At 46.8% G+C, this 17217-nt stretch overlaps 1 protein-coding gene across 1 annotated transcript in view; it reads left to right on the top strand.

Moving 5' to 3' along the window:
* Window positions 1-15752: 15752 nt before the first annotated feature.
* CAPN2 (calpain 2) overlaps window positions 15753-17217 on the top strand; it is a 106608-nt gene continuing 105143 nt past the window's right edge. The window contains exon 1 of the mRNA XM_088461859.1: window positions 15753-16114. Within this exon, the coding sequence (XP_088317985.1) occupies window positions 15878-16114 (237 nt within the window). The 5' untranslated portion in view covers window positions 15753-15877. The remainder of the gene's footprint in view (window positions 16115-17217) is intronic.

Genomic DNA, 17217 nt, shown 5'->3' with positions numbered 1-17217 from the left:
ACACATTAAAATCACCACAAACATATCTGAGCAGTAGCAAAGTAGTGGTGTTTTCCCCTGCATTCACATTAACACATACGCGATGTAGCAAAAGTAGCAAATTAGTGGTGTTTTCCTTGCACTTCATGTTAAACATAGGACAACGCAAAATAGCTATTTAGACGCACAGCCAGCTTTTTAGTGATCTTTCCCAAACCCATACTGGCATGCTCACACACATACACAGAAGCCTTTCCAACTTAGTGCTGGTCGCTAAGTGCCCCACAGACCCTCAAACGCACAACACAATTTAATGTAATTTCTCCCCGAATACACATTTAAAAGCAATGGTCCCGCAGCAAGAAAGGAATGATTATTATTTGGTTTAATCGCAATGTCAGCATATAAAGAAATTAATGTTTTCTGTAACTATGGTTTAGTAAATGGCAAGTGGACCGTGATTGGTGCCGTACTGATCTACTCTATTCTAGGGGTGAGCGGGTTCGGATTTCTGAAATCCGAACCCCCCCGAGCCCCCCCGATCCGAGTCCGATCCGAATCAGGCTCGACTTTTCCCGCCTGACTCGGATCTGAAATCGAGGCAAAACTTCATCATCCCGCCTTCCGAGTCTTGCGGGTTTTGGATCCTATATAAGGTACCCACGTCGGCGCCATTTTCTCACTCGGCTGTGGACAGTGAAGAGGGAGGGTGGGAGTTAGGGCTGTGTAGTGTAGTGTAGTGTAGTGCTGCTGTTGTCCACTACTTCAAAGTCCATAGGGGCTGGCTGTGTTGTGCTGTGCTGCTGTTGTTAATAGGGGCTGTGTCCACTACTTCAAAGTCCATAGGGGCTGGCTGGACTGTGTTGTGCAGTCAGTTCTCCATAGGGGCTGTGTCCACTCCAAAGTCCTGTGCAGTGTCCCAGTCCTAAAGAGGTGCTGTAGTGTTGTCCAGGGGGTGCTCTGTCCATCAGGGGTGCTCCCCCCAAGTGCTAAAAAAATAATATATTTTCTGTGTTTGTGAATTGTGTGCGCAGTAGCCGCACGTGCATCAACAAAGTAGTGCCAAGCGTGCGCCTGTGTCATAAGTAAAGGGCCGGCTGGCTTGACCGTTAAAGGGTGCTGTAACCCCCGAAAGTACACTCCAGTCCAAACCAAAAAAAAATTATTTTCTGTGTTTGTGAATTGTGTGCGCAGTAGCCGCACGTGCATCAACAAAGTAGTGCCAAGCGTGCGCCTGTGTCATAAGTAAAGGGCCGGCTGGCTTGACCGTTAAGGGTGCTGTAACCCCCGAAAGTACACTCCAGTCCAAACCAAAAAAAAAATTATTTTCTGTGTTTGTGAATTGTGTGCGCAGTAGCCGCACGTGCATCAACAAAGTAGTGCCAAGCGTGCGCCTGTGTCATAAGTAAAGGGCCGGCTGGCTTGACCGTTAAGGGTGCTGTAACCCCCGAAAGTACACTCCAGTCCAAACCAAAAAAAAAATTATTTTCTGTGTTTGTGAATTGTGTGCGCAGTAGCCGCACGTGCATCAACAAAGTAGTGCCAAGCGTGCGCCTGTGTCATAAGTAAAGGGCCGGCTGGCTTGACCGTTAAAGGGTGCTGTAACCCCCAAAGTACACTCCAGTCCAAACCAAAAAAAAAATTATTTTCTGTGTTTGTGAATTGTGTGCGCAGTAGCCGCATGTGCATCAACAAAGTAGTGCCAAGCGTGCGCCTGTGTCATAAGTAAAGGGCCAGCTGGCTTGACCGTTAAAGGGTGCTGTAACCCCCAAAGTACACTCCAGTCCAAACCAAAAAAAAAATTATTTTCTGTGTTTGTGAATTGTGTGCGCAGTAGCCGCACGTGCATCAACAAAGTAGTGCCAAGCGTGCGCCTGTGTCATAAGTAAAGGGCCGGCTGGCTTGACCGTTAAGGGTGCTGTAACCCCCGAAAGTACACTCCAGTCCAAACCCAAAAAAAAATTATTTTCTGTGTTTGTGAATTGTGTGCGCAGTAGCCGCACGTGCATCAACAAAGTAGTGCCAAGCGTGCGCCTGTGTCATAAGTAAAGGGCCGGCTGGCTTGACCGTTAAGGGTGCTGTAACCCCCGAAAGTACACTCCAGTCCAAACCAAAAAAAAAATTATTTTCTGTGTTTGTGAATTGTGTGCGCAGTAGCCGCACGTGCATCAACAAAGTAGTGCCAAGCGTGCGCCTGTGTCATAAGTAAAGGGCCGGCTGGCTTGACCGTTAAGGGTGCTGTAACCCCCGAAAGTACACTCCAGTCCAAACCACAAAAAAAATTATTTTCTGTGTTTGTGAATTGTGTGCGCAGTAGCCGCACGTGCATCAACAAAGTAGTGCCAAGCGTGCGCCTGTGTCATAAGTAAAGGGCCGGCTGGCTTGACCGTTAAAAAGGGTGCTGTAACCCCCAAAGTACACTCCAGTCCAAACCAAAAAAAAAATTATTTTCTGTGTTTGTGAATTGTGTGCGCAGTAGCCGCACGTGCATCAACAAAGTAGTGCCAAGCGTGCGCCTGTGTCATAAGTAAAGGGCCGGCTGGCTTGACCGTTAAAGGGTGCTGTAACCCCCGAAAGTACACTCCAGTCCAAACCAAAAAAAAAATTATTTTCTGTGTTTGTGAATTGTGTGCGCAGTAGCCGCACGTGCATCAACAAAGTAGTGCCAAGCGTGCGCCTGTGTCATAAGTAAAGGGCCGGCTGGCTTGACCGTTAAAGGGTGCTGTAACCCCCAAAGTACACTCCAGTCCAAACGGAAAAAAAATTATTTTCTGTGTTTGTGAATTGTGTGCACTGTGGCTGCACGTGCATCAACAAAGGAGCAGCGCCAAGCGTGCGCCTGTGTCCCATAAGTAAAGAGCCGGCTGGCTCATTTCTTAAAGGGTGGTGTAACCCACAAAGTGCACTACTCTCCAGCAAAAATAAAAAAATATTTTCTGTGTTTGTGTGCGCTTTAGCCGCACGTATATATATCAATATAACATAAATGGAGGACCAAACTTTCTCTGATAAAAATAAAATAGGGAAAGATCAAGAACCACTTCCTACTAGTGCTGTTGCTGCTGCTGGGAGTTGTTCATCATCCCAGAGAGGAAGTAGGAACATCACTACTTTTACTAAACAATTGACCCTCCAACAGTCCCTAGCGATGAGGATGAAGTACGACAGCAGTCATCCTGAAGCAAAACGTATAACTGAGGCCTTGACTGCTATGTTGGTGTTAGACGTGCGTCCGGTATCCGACATTAGTGCAGTGGGATTTAGACAATTGATGGAGGTAGTGTGTCCTCGGTTCCAAATCCCGTCTAGATTCCACCTGCATCCTCAAAGCAGTAGCGACAAGCGTGCGTCTGTCTGTTAAAGGGTGGTGACACCCTCAAAGTGTGCTACACAAACAATTAAAATATTGTTCTTTTTTTTTCTGTCTTTGTGAAATGTGTGCGATGTAGCCACACTTGCATCCTCAAAGCAGCAGCGACAAGCGTGCGTCTGTCTGTTAAAGGGTGGTGACACCCTCAAAGTGTGCTCCACAAACAATAAAAATATTCTTCTTCTTTTTTCTGTCTTTGTGAATTGTGTGGGCTGTAGCCGCACCTGCATCCTTAAAGCAGCAGCGACAAGCGTGCGTCTGTCTGTTAAAGGGTGGTGACACCCTCAAAGTGTGCTACACAAAGAATAAAAATATTCTTCTTCTTTTTTCTGTCTTTGTGAATTGTGTGGGCTGTAGCCGCACTTGCATCCTCAAAGCAGCAGCGACAAGCGTGCGTCTGTCTGTTAGAGGGTGGTGTAACCCTCAAAGTGTGCTCCACAAACAATAAAAATATTCTTTTTTTTTTTCTGTCTTTGTGAATTGTGTGGGCTGTAGCCGCACTTGAATCCTCAAAGCAGCAGCGACAAGCGTGCGTCTGTCTGTTAAAGGATTACATCGGTGACAGCATCCAAGTAGGCATGTCAGACAGTCCGTACCTGTACTGGCAGGAAAAAGAAGCAATTTGGAGGTCCCTGTACAAACTGGCTCTATTTTACCTGAGTTGCCCCCCCTCCAGTGTGTACTCCGAAAGAGTGTTTAGTGCAGCCGGGAACCTTGTTAGCGAAAGGCGTAGGAGGTTGCTTCCACAAAATGTGGAGAAGATGATGTTCATAAAATGAATGATCAACTCTTCCAGGGAGACCAGCCTCCAGAACGTACAGAGGGACCTGTGGTTCCAGCAGGGACGAATTAATACTCTGTGAGGATGAGGATGTACATAACACTGAAGAGGGTGAGGAATCTGTGGATGAGGAGGATGAGGACGACTTCTTGCCTCCGTAGAGCCAGTTTGTGCAGGGACAGATTAATTGCCAGCTTGTTTTGTGGGGGCCCAAACGAACCAATCATTTCAGCCACAGTTGTGTGGCAGACCCTGGCGCTGAAATGATTGGTTTGTTAAAGTGTGCATGTCCTGTTTATACAACATAAGGGTGGGTGGGAGGGCCCAAGGACAATTCCATCTTGCACCTCTTTTTTTTCTTTGCATTATGTACAGTTTGGGGCCTAGTTTTTCAATGCCATCCTGTCTGCCACTGCAGTGTCACTCCTAGATGGGTCACGTGTTTGTGCCGCCCACTCGTGTCGCTTAGCATAGTCATCCAGCTACCTCGGTGCAACCTTTTGGACATAAAAACACTATTGTGAGGTGTGAGGTATTCAGAATAGACTGGAAATGAGTGGAAATTAAGGTTATTGAGGTTAATAATAGCATAGGAGCAGAAAAACCTACAAATTCTGTGATTTTAGCTGTTTTTATGCTTTTTTTCAAAAAAATACAGATCCAAAACACAAAACCCAGAACCCAAAACACGGAAGGGTGGTTTTGGCAAAACCAATCCAGATCCAAAACACGAAGAAAGATCCAGATCCAAAACCAAAACACAAAACACGAAAAGTGGCCGGTGCACACCCCTACTCTATTCCCACAGCGTTCCGGTGGCATTGGTGAGAAGACCAGAACATGCGGCTATGAAATATGAATGATAGAGAGAATAACTCCTTGAAATGTTTTATGCCATAGTTTAGACTAGATTTATTATGCAGCGGGAAAGTGGACACAATCAGGCTGTTAGAGGCTGGGTTGAGTCTTTGCACTGACCTATGAATTGTACCGTAACGGAAGAAGCAAGAAGAGGAACCAATGAGAACCTGCCAACGTATTCTATTGTATTGCTTATCCCAGTACGGGTATATATGTGAGTGCTCTGAAACGAGATCCCAGTCTGCGGTGTTCCTGTTATGCTGTTTCGACGAAGGTTTCATTACTGATGCCGGTATCTGGTCCCAGGGCGCACGCGTATGTATTGACTGTACCTTATGACCTAATAACTGTACAATTTATTTTGCGCTCATTGTTAGCTCATAGCGTGGTAACATCTGTACTTTTACCTGAATAATAATCTTTAGCGCGTTGGACCGCTATTCCACTGTCTTAGAGTTTTATTAATGGTATAATTAAACACAGCGCTAATTAGCGAAACCTTATGGTTTTAGGAGGTATAGGCAGGTTTTGTCTTAGAGGTTCTAGGCAGGTGAATCTTAGAGGTTTATAGGCAGGAATGTAATAAAGGTTCATTGTACGATTCAACAACAGCCACGAGGTTCTGAGCGTGGCTGGTTATTACGTCCACAGCCGGTTTTCTGGTTCAGTGAAATGGATGTTTCTGGGTGGAAACATCACAAGTGCCATTGCCCAGGGTGCAGGCGGGCGGCACCGTACTGACCTATGGCACGTGATCCCTCCTCACCTGTGTGCAAACAGGTGGTAGAACGGGTGATGCCTCACCTGCCTGTATCGGGTTCATGTGTGAGAGATAAAGCTCCGCTGCACAATGTACATGGTATGGATGGCTTCCAGGGCAAACATCCCTATGAATATGCAAATGATATGTAAATATTAAGAGTTTACTAAACGACATTCAAATCCTAGTTTTCATTTGGTTTTACTGCACAGGACGCAGTGTTAGCCAGCAGGTACGGATATCCTGCCCACAGCTGCCTGGGCACATTAATATTCATTTTCCCTGACTGGTGATTGGTTACGTGTCCAGTCTGCCTACCAACCTAGGTAGCCTACCCATGCAGTAGCGCTGTCACAGGACGCCATGTTCAGACTGAGAATTTGCACCTTGCCATAGAGACGAATATACGCAATTAGGGCCAGATTCAGAACCGCACGCTCTGACAGAGCGCTCGCTCTGAATCAGGGCCGGTCTTTTTTGGGGGGGGGATCGGCCTCTTGGCCGCTCGTATAGCTGTGGGTGACCAGCCACAGCTATTGCAAGCGGCCATGATGATGATCGCGATGGTCAAGACCATCGCGACCATCGGGCTTGCGACAAAACCCTTGTGGTAGGGTCTCGTTCATCGCAAGCCCCAGAGAGTTTTTAGCTCTAACAGAGCCGGAAGCTCTCCACTGACATCACTTGTGATGTCAGTGGGGCCGTCCCCAAATAGCAGGCGTTCTCATGGGAACGCCTCCGTTTGGGCAGCCACCCCCCCGGCCCGCCTACCAAAGGGGGCGAGCTGTCACTCAACATCGACAGCTCGCCCCCTTTGGTGCGAGACCCGGAGCGACGGATTTCCCATCGCTAGCCGGGTCCCGCGCATGCGCACGACGGAGTCGGCTCTGTCGTGCGCATGCGCTGTGGGCCACCATCGACCCGGTTGTGAGCGCTCAGCGCTTGCGACCGGGTCTGAATCAGGCCCTTAGTTCTGTTGGTGCAGTGCACCTGCAACTCTGCATAGGCCCCAGTGAGTTCCAAGCAGAGCCTAGCACAGGCTGAGCCATAGCCTAGCACACGCAGAGCCTAGCACAGGCTGAGCCATAGCCTAGCACACGCAGAGCCTAGCACAGGCTGAGCCATAGCCTAGTACACGCAGAGCCAGAGACACCCAGCACACATAGTAAGAGCAGTGGTACTATGCAGATATCACCTATACTGAGAATGACACCCAGCATAAAGTAAGATCAGTGGTACTATGCAGGCGTAAAGTATACTGAGAATGACACCCAGTACAGAGTAAGAGCAGTGGTACTGTGCATACATCACATATACTGAGAATGACACCAGCGCACAGAGTAAGAGCCGTGGTACTGTGCATACATCACATATACTGAGAATGACACTAGTACACAGAGTAAGAGCCGTGGTATTGTGCAGGCATCACATATACTGAGAATGACACTAGTACACAGAGTAAGAGCAGTGGTACTGTGCATACATCACATATACTGAGAATGACACTAGTACACAGAGTAAGAGCAGTGGTACTGTGCATACATCACATATACTGAGAATGACACTAGTACACAGAGTAAGAGCAGTGGTACTGTGCAGACATCACATACACTGAGAATGACACCAGCGCACAGAGTAAAAGCAGTGGTACTGTGCATACATCATATATACTGAGAATGACACCAGTACACAGAGTAAGAGCAGTGGTACTGTGCAGACATCACATATACTGAGAATGACACTAGTACACAGAGTAAGAGCAGTGGTACTGTGCATACATCACATATACTGAGAATGACACCAGCACACAGAGTAAGAGCAGTGGTACTGTGCATACATCACATATACTGAGAATGACATCTAGCACACAGAGTAAGAGCAGTGGTACTGTGCATACATCACATATACTGAGAATGACATCTAGCACACAGACTAAGGGCCTGATTCAGAGCCGGTCGTTCGCTCCGAGCGATGTTCGGACAACTGCGCATACGTATGGGTCGTAATGCGCATGCGCCAACCAGTCATTGCGGTCGGAAATCGAGCGCTTGCAAAACAGCGAGTGTCTGCTAATTTGAGTGACAGGATGAGGCGTTTGTGGGTGGTAACAGGGGAAGGTGCTTGAAAACGGGGAGTGGTGATCCGAACGCAGGCGTGCCAAATGGTCAAAACGGGCGTTTTAAGGGTGTGCATAATTAACAAAGCAGCGTCATCGTCCACGTCACTTGGTTGTTTCTTAGCCTGAACTGTTCGCATGATTGAGGTAGGAAAATCCAACCACAAGCACTGCGAGCAGTTCAGACGCCTTTCGATGTACTCGATTAATCTAATAAATAGCGGAGATGACGTAGGATGCGAGCGGCCAGGGGGCGTCTTTACAAAATAGCGAGCGCATGTTTTGTTCGCTCGCTCAGACATAGAGGCGAACAGCCCGCAAAGAGCGAGCGCTCAATTTAAATATCCGGCCCATTTTTCTGAATGAGCGAGCGCAAATAGCGTTCGGCTCTGAATCAGGCCTTAAGAGCAGTGGTACTGTGCATACATCACATACACTGAGAATGACACCTAGCACACAGAGTAAGAGCAGTGGTACTGTGCATACATCACATATACTGAGAATGACAGCCAGCACACAGAGTAAGAGCAGTGGTACTGTGCATTCATCACATATACTAAGAATGACATCCAGCACACAGAGTAAGAGCAGTGGTACTGTGAAGACATCACATACACTGAGAATGACACTAGTACACAGAGTAAGAGCAGTGGTACTGTGCATACATCACATATACTGAGAATGACAGCCAGCACACAGAGTAAGAGCAGTGGTACTGTGCATTCATCACATATACTAAGAATGACATCCAGCACACAGAGTAAGAGCAGTGGTACTATGCAGACATTACATATACTAAGAATGACATCCAGCACACAGAGTAAGAGCAGTGGTACTGTGCATACATCACATATACTGAGAATGACAGCCAGCACACAGAGTAAGAGCAGTGGTACTGTGCATTCATCACATATACTAAGAATGACATCCAGCACACAGAGTAAGAGCAGTGGTACTATGCAGACATTACATATACTAAGAATGACATCCAGCACACAGAGTAAGAGCAGTGGTACTGTGCATACATCACATATACTGAGAATGACATCTAGTACACAGAGTAAGAGCAGTGGTACTGTGCAGACATCAAATACACTGAGAATGACACTAGTACACAGAGTAAGAGCAGTGGTACTGTGCAGACATTACATATACTAAGAATGACATCCAGCACACAGAGTAAGAGCAGTAGTACTGTGCATACATCACATATACTAAGAATGACATCCAGCACACAGAGTAAGAGCAGTGGTACTGTGCAGACATTACATATACTGAGAATGACATCCAGCACACAGAGTAAGAGCAGTGGTACTGTGCATACATCACATATACTGAGAATGACACTAGTACACAGAGTAAGAGCAGTGGTACTGTGCAGGCATCACATATACTGAGAATGACACTAGTACACAGAGTATGAGCCGTGGTATTGTGCATACATCACATATACTGAGAATGACACTAGTACACAGAGTAAGAGCCGTGGTATTGTGCAGGCATCACATATACTGAGAATGACACTAGTACACAGAGTAAGAGCAGTGGTACTGTGCATACATCACATATACTGAGAACGACACTAGTACACAGAGTAAGAGCAGTGGTACTGTGCATACATCACATATACTGAGAATGACACCCAGCACACAGAGTAAGAGTAGTGGTACTGTGCATACATCATATATACTGAGAATGACATCTAGCACACAGAGTAAGAGCAGTGGTACTGTGCAGACATCACATGCACTGAGAATGACACCAGCGCACAGAGTAAGAGCAGTGGTACTGTGCACACATCACATATACTGAGAATGACATCTAGCACACAGAGTAAGAGCAGTGGTACTGTGCATACATCACATATACTGAGAATGACACTAGTACACAGAGTAAGAGCAGTGGTACTGTGCATACATCACATATACTGAGAATGACACCAGCACACAGAGTAAGAGCAGTGGTACTGTGCATACATCACATATACTGAGAATGACATCTAGCACACAGACTAAGGGCCTGATTCAGAGCCGGTCGTTCGCTCAGAGCGATGTTCGCACAACTGCGCATACGTATGGGTCGTAATGCGCATGCGCCAACCAGTCATTGCGGTCGGAAATCGAGCGCTTGCAAAACAGCGAGTGTCTGCTAATTTGAGTGACAGGATGAGGCGTTTGTGGGTGGTAACAGGGGAAGGTGCTTGAAAACGGGGAGTGGTGATCCGAACGCAGGCGTGCCAAACGGTCAAAACGGGCGTTTTAAGGGTGTGCATAATTAACAAAGCAGCGTCATCGACCACGTCACTTGGTTGTTTCTTAGCCTGAACTGTTCGCATGATTGTGGTAGGAAAATCCAACCACAAGCACTGCGAGCAGTTCAGACGCCTTTCGATGTACTCGATTAATCTAATAAATAGCGGAGATGACGTAGGATGCGAGCGGCCAGGGGGCGTCTTTACAAAATAGCGAGCGCATGTTTCGTTTGCTCGCTCAGACATAGAGGCGAACAGCCCGCAAAGAGCGAGCGCTCAATTTAAATATACGGCCCATTTTTCTGAATGAGCGAGCGCAAATAGCGTTCGGCTCTGAATCAGGCCTTAAGAGCAGTGGTACTGTGCATACATCACATACACTGAGAATGACACCTAGCACACAGAGTAAGAGCAGTGGTACTGTGCAGACATCACATATACTGAGAATGACAGCCAGCACAGAGTAAGAGCAGTGGTACTGTGCAGACATCACATATACTGAGAATGACAGCCAGCACACAGAGTAAGAGCAGTGGTACTGTGCATACATCACATATACTGAGAATGACAGCCAGCACACAGAGTAAGAGCAGTGGTACTGTGCATTCATCACATATACTAAGAATGACATCCAGCACACAGAGTAAGAGCAGTGGTACTGTGAAGACATCACATACACTGAGAATGACACTAGTACACAGAGTAAGAGCAGTGGTACTATGCAGACATTACATATACTAAGAATGACATCCAGCACACAGAGTAAGAGCAGTGGTACTATGCAGACATTACATATACTAAGAATGACATCCAGCACACAGAGTAAGAGCAGTGGTACTGTGCATACATCACATATACTGAGAATGACATCTAGTACACAGAGTAAGAGCAGTGGTACTGTGCAGACATCAAATACACTGAGAATGACATCCAGCACACAGAGTAAGAGCAGTGGTACTGTGCAGGCATCACATACACTGAGAATGACACCTAGCACACAGAGTAAGAGCAGTGGTACTGTGCAGACATCACATATACTGAGAATGACACCAGTACACAGAGTAAGAGCAGTGGTACTGTGCATACATCACATATACTAAGAATGACATCCAGCACACAGAGTAAGAGCAGTGGTACTGTGCAGACATTACATATACTGAGAATGACATCCAGCACACAGAGTAAGAGCAGTGGTACTGTGCAGACATCAAATACACTGAGAATGACACTAGTACACAGAGTAAGAGCAGTGGTACTGTGCAGACATTACATATACTAAGAATGACATCCAGCACACAGAGTAAGAGCAGTAGTACTGTGCATACATCACATATACTAAGAATGACATCCAGCACACAGAGTAAGAGCAGTGGTACTGTGCAGACATTACATATACTGAGAATGACATCCAGCACACAGAGTAAGAGCAGTGGTACTGTGCATACATCACATATACTGAGAATGACATCCAGCACACAGAGTAAGAGCAGTGGTACTGTGCAGACATCACATATACTGAGAATGACACCTAGCACACAGAGTAAGAGCAGTGGTACTGTGCAGACATCACATATACTGAGAATGACATCCAGCACACAGAGTAAGAGCAGTGGTACTGTGCATACATCACATATACTGAGAATGACACCAGCACACAGAGTAAGAGCAGTGGTACTGTTCAGACATCACATATACTGAGAATGACATCCAGCACACAGAGTAAGAGCAGTGGTACTGTGCATTCATCACATATACTGAGAATGACACTAGTACACAGAGTAAGAGCAGTGGTACTGTGCAGACATCACATATACTGAGAATGACATCCAGCACACAGAGTAAGAGCAGTGGTACTGTGCAGACATCACATATACTGAGAATGACATCCAGCACACAGAGTAAGAGCAGTGGTACTGTGCATACATCACATATACTAAGAATGACATCCAGCACACAGAGTAAGAGCAGTGGTACTGTGCAGACATCACATATACTGAGAATGACACCAGCACACAGAGTAAGAGCAGTGGTACTGTGCAGACATCACATACACTGAGAATGACACCTAGCACACAGAGTAAGAGCAGTGGTACTGTGCAGACATCACATACACTGAGAATGACACCTAGCACACAGAGTAAGAGCAGTGGTACTGTGCATACATCACATATACTGAGAATGACACTAGTACACAGAGTAAGAGCAGTGGTACTGTGCAGACATCACATACACTGAGAATGACACCTAGCACACAGAGTAAGAGCAGTGGTACTGTGCATACATCACATACACTGAGAATGACACCAGCGCACAGAGTAAGAGCAGTGGTACTGTGCATACATCACATATACTAAGTATGACATCCAGCACACAGAGTAAGAGCAGTGGTACTGTGCAGACATTACATATACTGAGAATGACATCCAGCACACAGAGTAAGAGCAGTGGTACTGTGCAGACATCACATACACTGAGAATGACACCTAGCACACAGAGTAAGAGCAGTGGTAATGTGCATACATCACATACACTGAGAATGACACCAGCGCACAGAGTAAGAGCAGTGGTACTGTGCATACATCACATATACTAAGAATGACATCCAGCACACAGAGTAAGAGCAGTGGTACTGTGCAGACATCATATATACTGAGAATGACATCCAGCACACAGAGTAAGAGCAGTGGTACTGTGCAGACATCACATATACTGAGAATGACACTAGTACACAGAGTAAGAGCAGTGGTACTGTGCATACATCACATATACTGAGAATGACACTAGTACACAGAGTAAGAGCAGTGGTACTGTGCAGACATCACATACACTGAGAATGACACTAGTACACAGAGTAAGAGCAGTGGTACTGTGCATACATCACATATACTGAGAATGACACCAGCACACAGAGTAAGAGCAGTGGTACTGTGCAGACATCACATATACTGAGAATGACATCCAGCACACAGAGTAAGAGCAGTGGTACTGTGCAGACATCACATATACTGAGAATGACATCCAGCACACAGAGTAAGAGCAGTGGTACTGTGCAGACATCACATACACTGAGAATGACACCTAGCACACAGAGTAAGAGCAGTGGTACTGTGCAGACATCACATATACTGAGAATGACACCAGTACACAGAGTAAGAGCAGTGGTACTGTGCAGACATCACATACACTGAGAATGACACCTAGCACACAGAGTAAGAGCAGTGGTACTGTGCATACATCACATACACTGAGAATGACACCAGCACACAGAGTAAGAGCAGTGGTACTGTGCAGACATCACATATACTGAGAATGACATCCAGCACACAGAGTAAGAGCAGTGGTACTGTGGAGACATCACATATACTGAGAATGACATCCAGCACACAGAGTAAGAGCAGTGGTACTGTGCATACATCACATATACTAAGAATGACATCCAGCACACAGAGTAAGAGCAGTGGTACTGTGCAGACATCACATATACTGAGAATGACACCAGCACACAGAGTAAGAGCAGTGGTACTGTGCAGACATCACATACACTGAGAATGACACCTAGCACACAGAGTAAGAGCAGTGGTACTGTGCAGACATCACATACACTGAGAATGACACCTAGCACACAGAGTAAGAGCAGTGGTACTGTGCATACATCACATATACTGAGAATGACACTAGTACACAGAGTAAGAGCAGTGGTACTGTGCAGACATCACATACACTGAGAATGACACCTAGCACACAGAGTAAGAGCAGTGGTACTGTGCATACATCACATACACTGAGAATGACACCAGCGCACAGAGTAAGAGCAGTGGTACTGTGCATACATCACATATACTAAGTATGACATCCAGCACACAGAGTAAGAGCAGTGGTACTGTGCAGACATTACATATACTGAGAATGACATCCAGCACACAGAGTAAGAGCAGTGGTACTGTGCAGACATCACATACACTGAGAATGACACCTAGCACACAGAGTAAGAGCAGTGGTAATGTGCATACATCACATACACTGAGAATGACACCAGCGCACAGAGTAAGAGCAGTGGTACTGTGCATACATCACATATACTAAGAATGACATCCAGCACACAGAGTAAGAGCAGTGGTACTGTGCAGACATCATATATACTGAGAATGACATCCAGCACACAGAGTAAGAGCAGTGGTACTGTGCAGACATCACATATACTGAGAATGACACTAGTACACAGAGTAAGAGCAGTGGTACTGTGCATACATCACATATACTGAGAATGACACTAGTACACAGAGTAAGAGCAGTGGTACTGTGCAGACATCACATACACTGAGAATGACACTAGTACACAGAGTAAGAGCAGTGGTACTGTGCATACATCACATATACTGAGAATGACACCAGCACACAGAGTAAGAGCAGTGGTACTGTGCAGACATCACATATACTGAGAATGACATCCAGCACACAGAGTAAGAGCAGTGGTACTGTGCAGACATCACATATACTGAGAATGACATCCAGCACACAGAGTAAGAGCAGTGGTACTGTGCAGACATCACATACACTGAGAATGACACCTAGCACACAGAGTAAGAGCAGTGGTACTGTGCAGACATCACATATACTGAGAATGACACCAGTACACAGAGTAAGAGCAGTGGTACTGTGCAGACATCACATACACTGAGAATGACACCTAGCACACAGAGTAAGAGCAGTGGTACTGTGCATACATCACATACACTGAGAATGACACCAGCGCACAGAGTAAGAGCAGTGGTACTGTGCATACATCACATATACTGAGAATGACACAGAGTAAGAGCAGTGGTACTGTGCATACATCACATATACTGAGAATGACACAGAGTAAGAGCAGTGGTACTCTGCATACATCACATATACTGAGAATGACACCAGCACACAGAGTAAAAGCAGTGGTACTGTGCATACATCACATACACTGAGAATGACACTAGTACACAGAGTAAGAGCAGTGGTACTGTGCATACATCACATATACTGAGAATGACACCAGCGCACAGAGTAAGAGCAGTGGTACTGTGCATACATCACATATACTGAGAATGACACAGAGTAAGAGCAGTGGTACTGTGCAGACATCACATATACTGAGAATGACACCAGCACACAGAGTAAGAGCAGTGGTACTGTACATACATCACATATACTGAGAATGACACAGAGTAAGAGCAGTGGTACTGTGCATACATCACATATACTGAGAATGACACCTAGCACACAGAGTGAGAGCAGTGGTACTGTCACAGGTCAGAGTTTTAGAAATGATAAATCAGACAGAACAATAAACACAGAGATCATCTGTCTGCCTATTGCGGGGACAGACGTGTACCGTACCCCAAACCCAAAGAGGGACATCCACTGTAACACCTGGAAGGTAACTGAGGAGGAGGAATGTCCCATTTCCCTTGTATTAGCGCAGTAGTTTGCGGTGGGGGCGCAGCATGCAGATGGGGCGGAGATGGGGCAGGATGCAGATGGGGCGGAGATGGGGCAGGATGCAGATGGGGCGGAGATGGGGCAGCATGCAGATGGGGCGGAGATGGGGCAGCATGCAGATGGGGCGGAGATGGGGCAGCATGCAGATGGGGCGGAGATGGGGCACACCCTGCGGGAGGGGCCGGGTACCCAGCTGCAGTCAGACAGCCTGAGACATTGTATCACTGTGATTATTACTACACTGGAGCTGCTGCCTCATACCTGGATCATTACTCCCCGGCTGCAGCATGATCGGAGCGGCTGCCCGGCTGGCCCATGACCGGGCTCTGGCCTCCGGCTATGGTACCAATGAGAAGGCTCTAAAGTACCTCGACCAAGACTATGAGGCACTGAGGGCGGAGTGCCTCCAAGCCGGGACCCTCTTCAAGGACGTCTCATTCCCGGCCATACACTCCTCCCTGGGGTTCAACGAGCTGGGACCCAACTCCTCCAAAACCCAGGGGGTGGAATGGAAGAGACCGACGGTATGTCTCTGTCTCTCACAGACAGTCAGTCTCTCTCTCTCTCTGTCACTCACAGACACTCTCTCTCTGTCACTCATAGACAGTCAGTCTCTCTCTCTCTCTGTCACTCACAGACACTCTCTCTCTCTCTCTCTGTCACTCAGACACTCTCTGTCTCTCTCTCTGTCACTCACAGTCTCTCTACCTGTCTCCTACAGACAGTCTCTCTCTCTCTCTGACAGTGTCTGTCACTCACAGTCTCTCTGACTGTGTCTCTCTGTCTCTGGCACTACAGACAGTCTCTCTCTCTCCGACAGTGTCTGTCTCTCTCTCTTTGTCTCTGTCACTCACAGACAGTCTCTCTCTCTCTCTCTCTCTCTCACAGTCTCTCACTCACTGTCTGTCACTCACTGTCTGTCACTCACTGTCTCTCACTCACTCAGTCTCTCACTCACTCAATCTCTCTCTCACTCAATCTCTCTCTCACTCAGTCTCTCTCTCACTCAGTCTCTCTCTCACTCAGTCTCTCACTCAGTCTCTCTCTCTTTCACTCTCTGTCACTCAGACAGTCTCTCTCTCACAGACAGTCTCTCTCTCACTCACAGTGTCTCTCTCTCTCACAGACAGTCTCTCTCTCTTTCACTCTCTGTCACTCAGACAGTCTCTCTCTCTCTGTCACTCAGACAGTCTCTCTTTCTGTCACTCAGTCTCTCTCTCTCTCTCTCACTCACAGACAGTCTCTCTCTGTCACTCAGACACTCTCTGTCTCTCTCTCTGACAGTGTCTGTCACTCAGTCTCTCTGACTGTGTCTCTCTGGCACTACAGACAGTCTCTCTCTCTCCGACAGTGTCTCTCTCTCTCTCTCTCTCTTTGTCTCTGTCACTCACAGACAGTCTCTCTCTCTCTCTCTCTCTCTCACAGTCTCTCTCTCTCTCTCTCTCTCTCTCTCTCTCACAGTCTCTCTCTCTCTCACAGTCTCTCACTCACTCACTCACTCACTCACAGTCTCTCTCTCACTCAGTCTCTCTTTCTTTCACTCTCTGTCACTCAGACAGTCTCTCTCTCTCTCACTCTCTGTCACTCAGACAGTCTCTCTCTCACTCTCTGTCACTCAGACAGTCTC

Source organism: Taudactylus pleione, unplaced genomic scaffold (genome assembly GCF_031769625.1).
Source record: "Taudactylus pleione unplaced genomic scaffold, aTauple2 ptg001117l, whole genome shotgun sequence".
NCBI classification, from domain to species: Eukaryota; Metazoa; Chordata; class Amphibia; order Anura; family Myobatrachidae; genus Taudactylus; species Taudactylus pleione.
The sequence above is the reverse complement of the archived record's forward strand: the minus strand, read 5'-3'. Positions and strand labels throughout refer to the sequence as shown.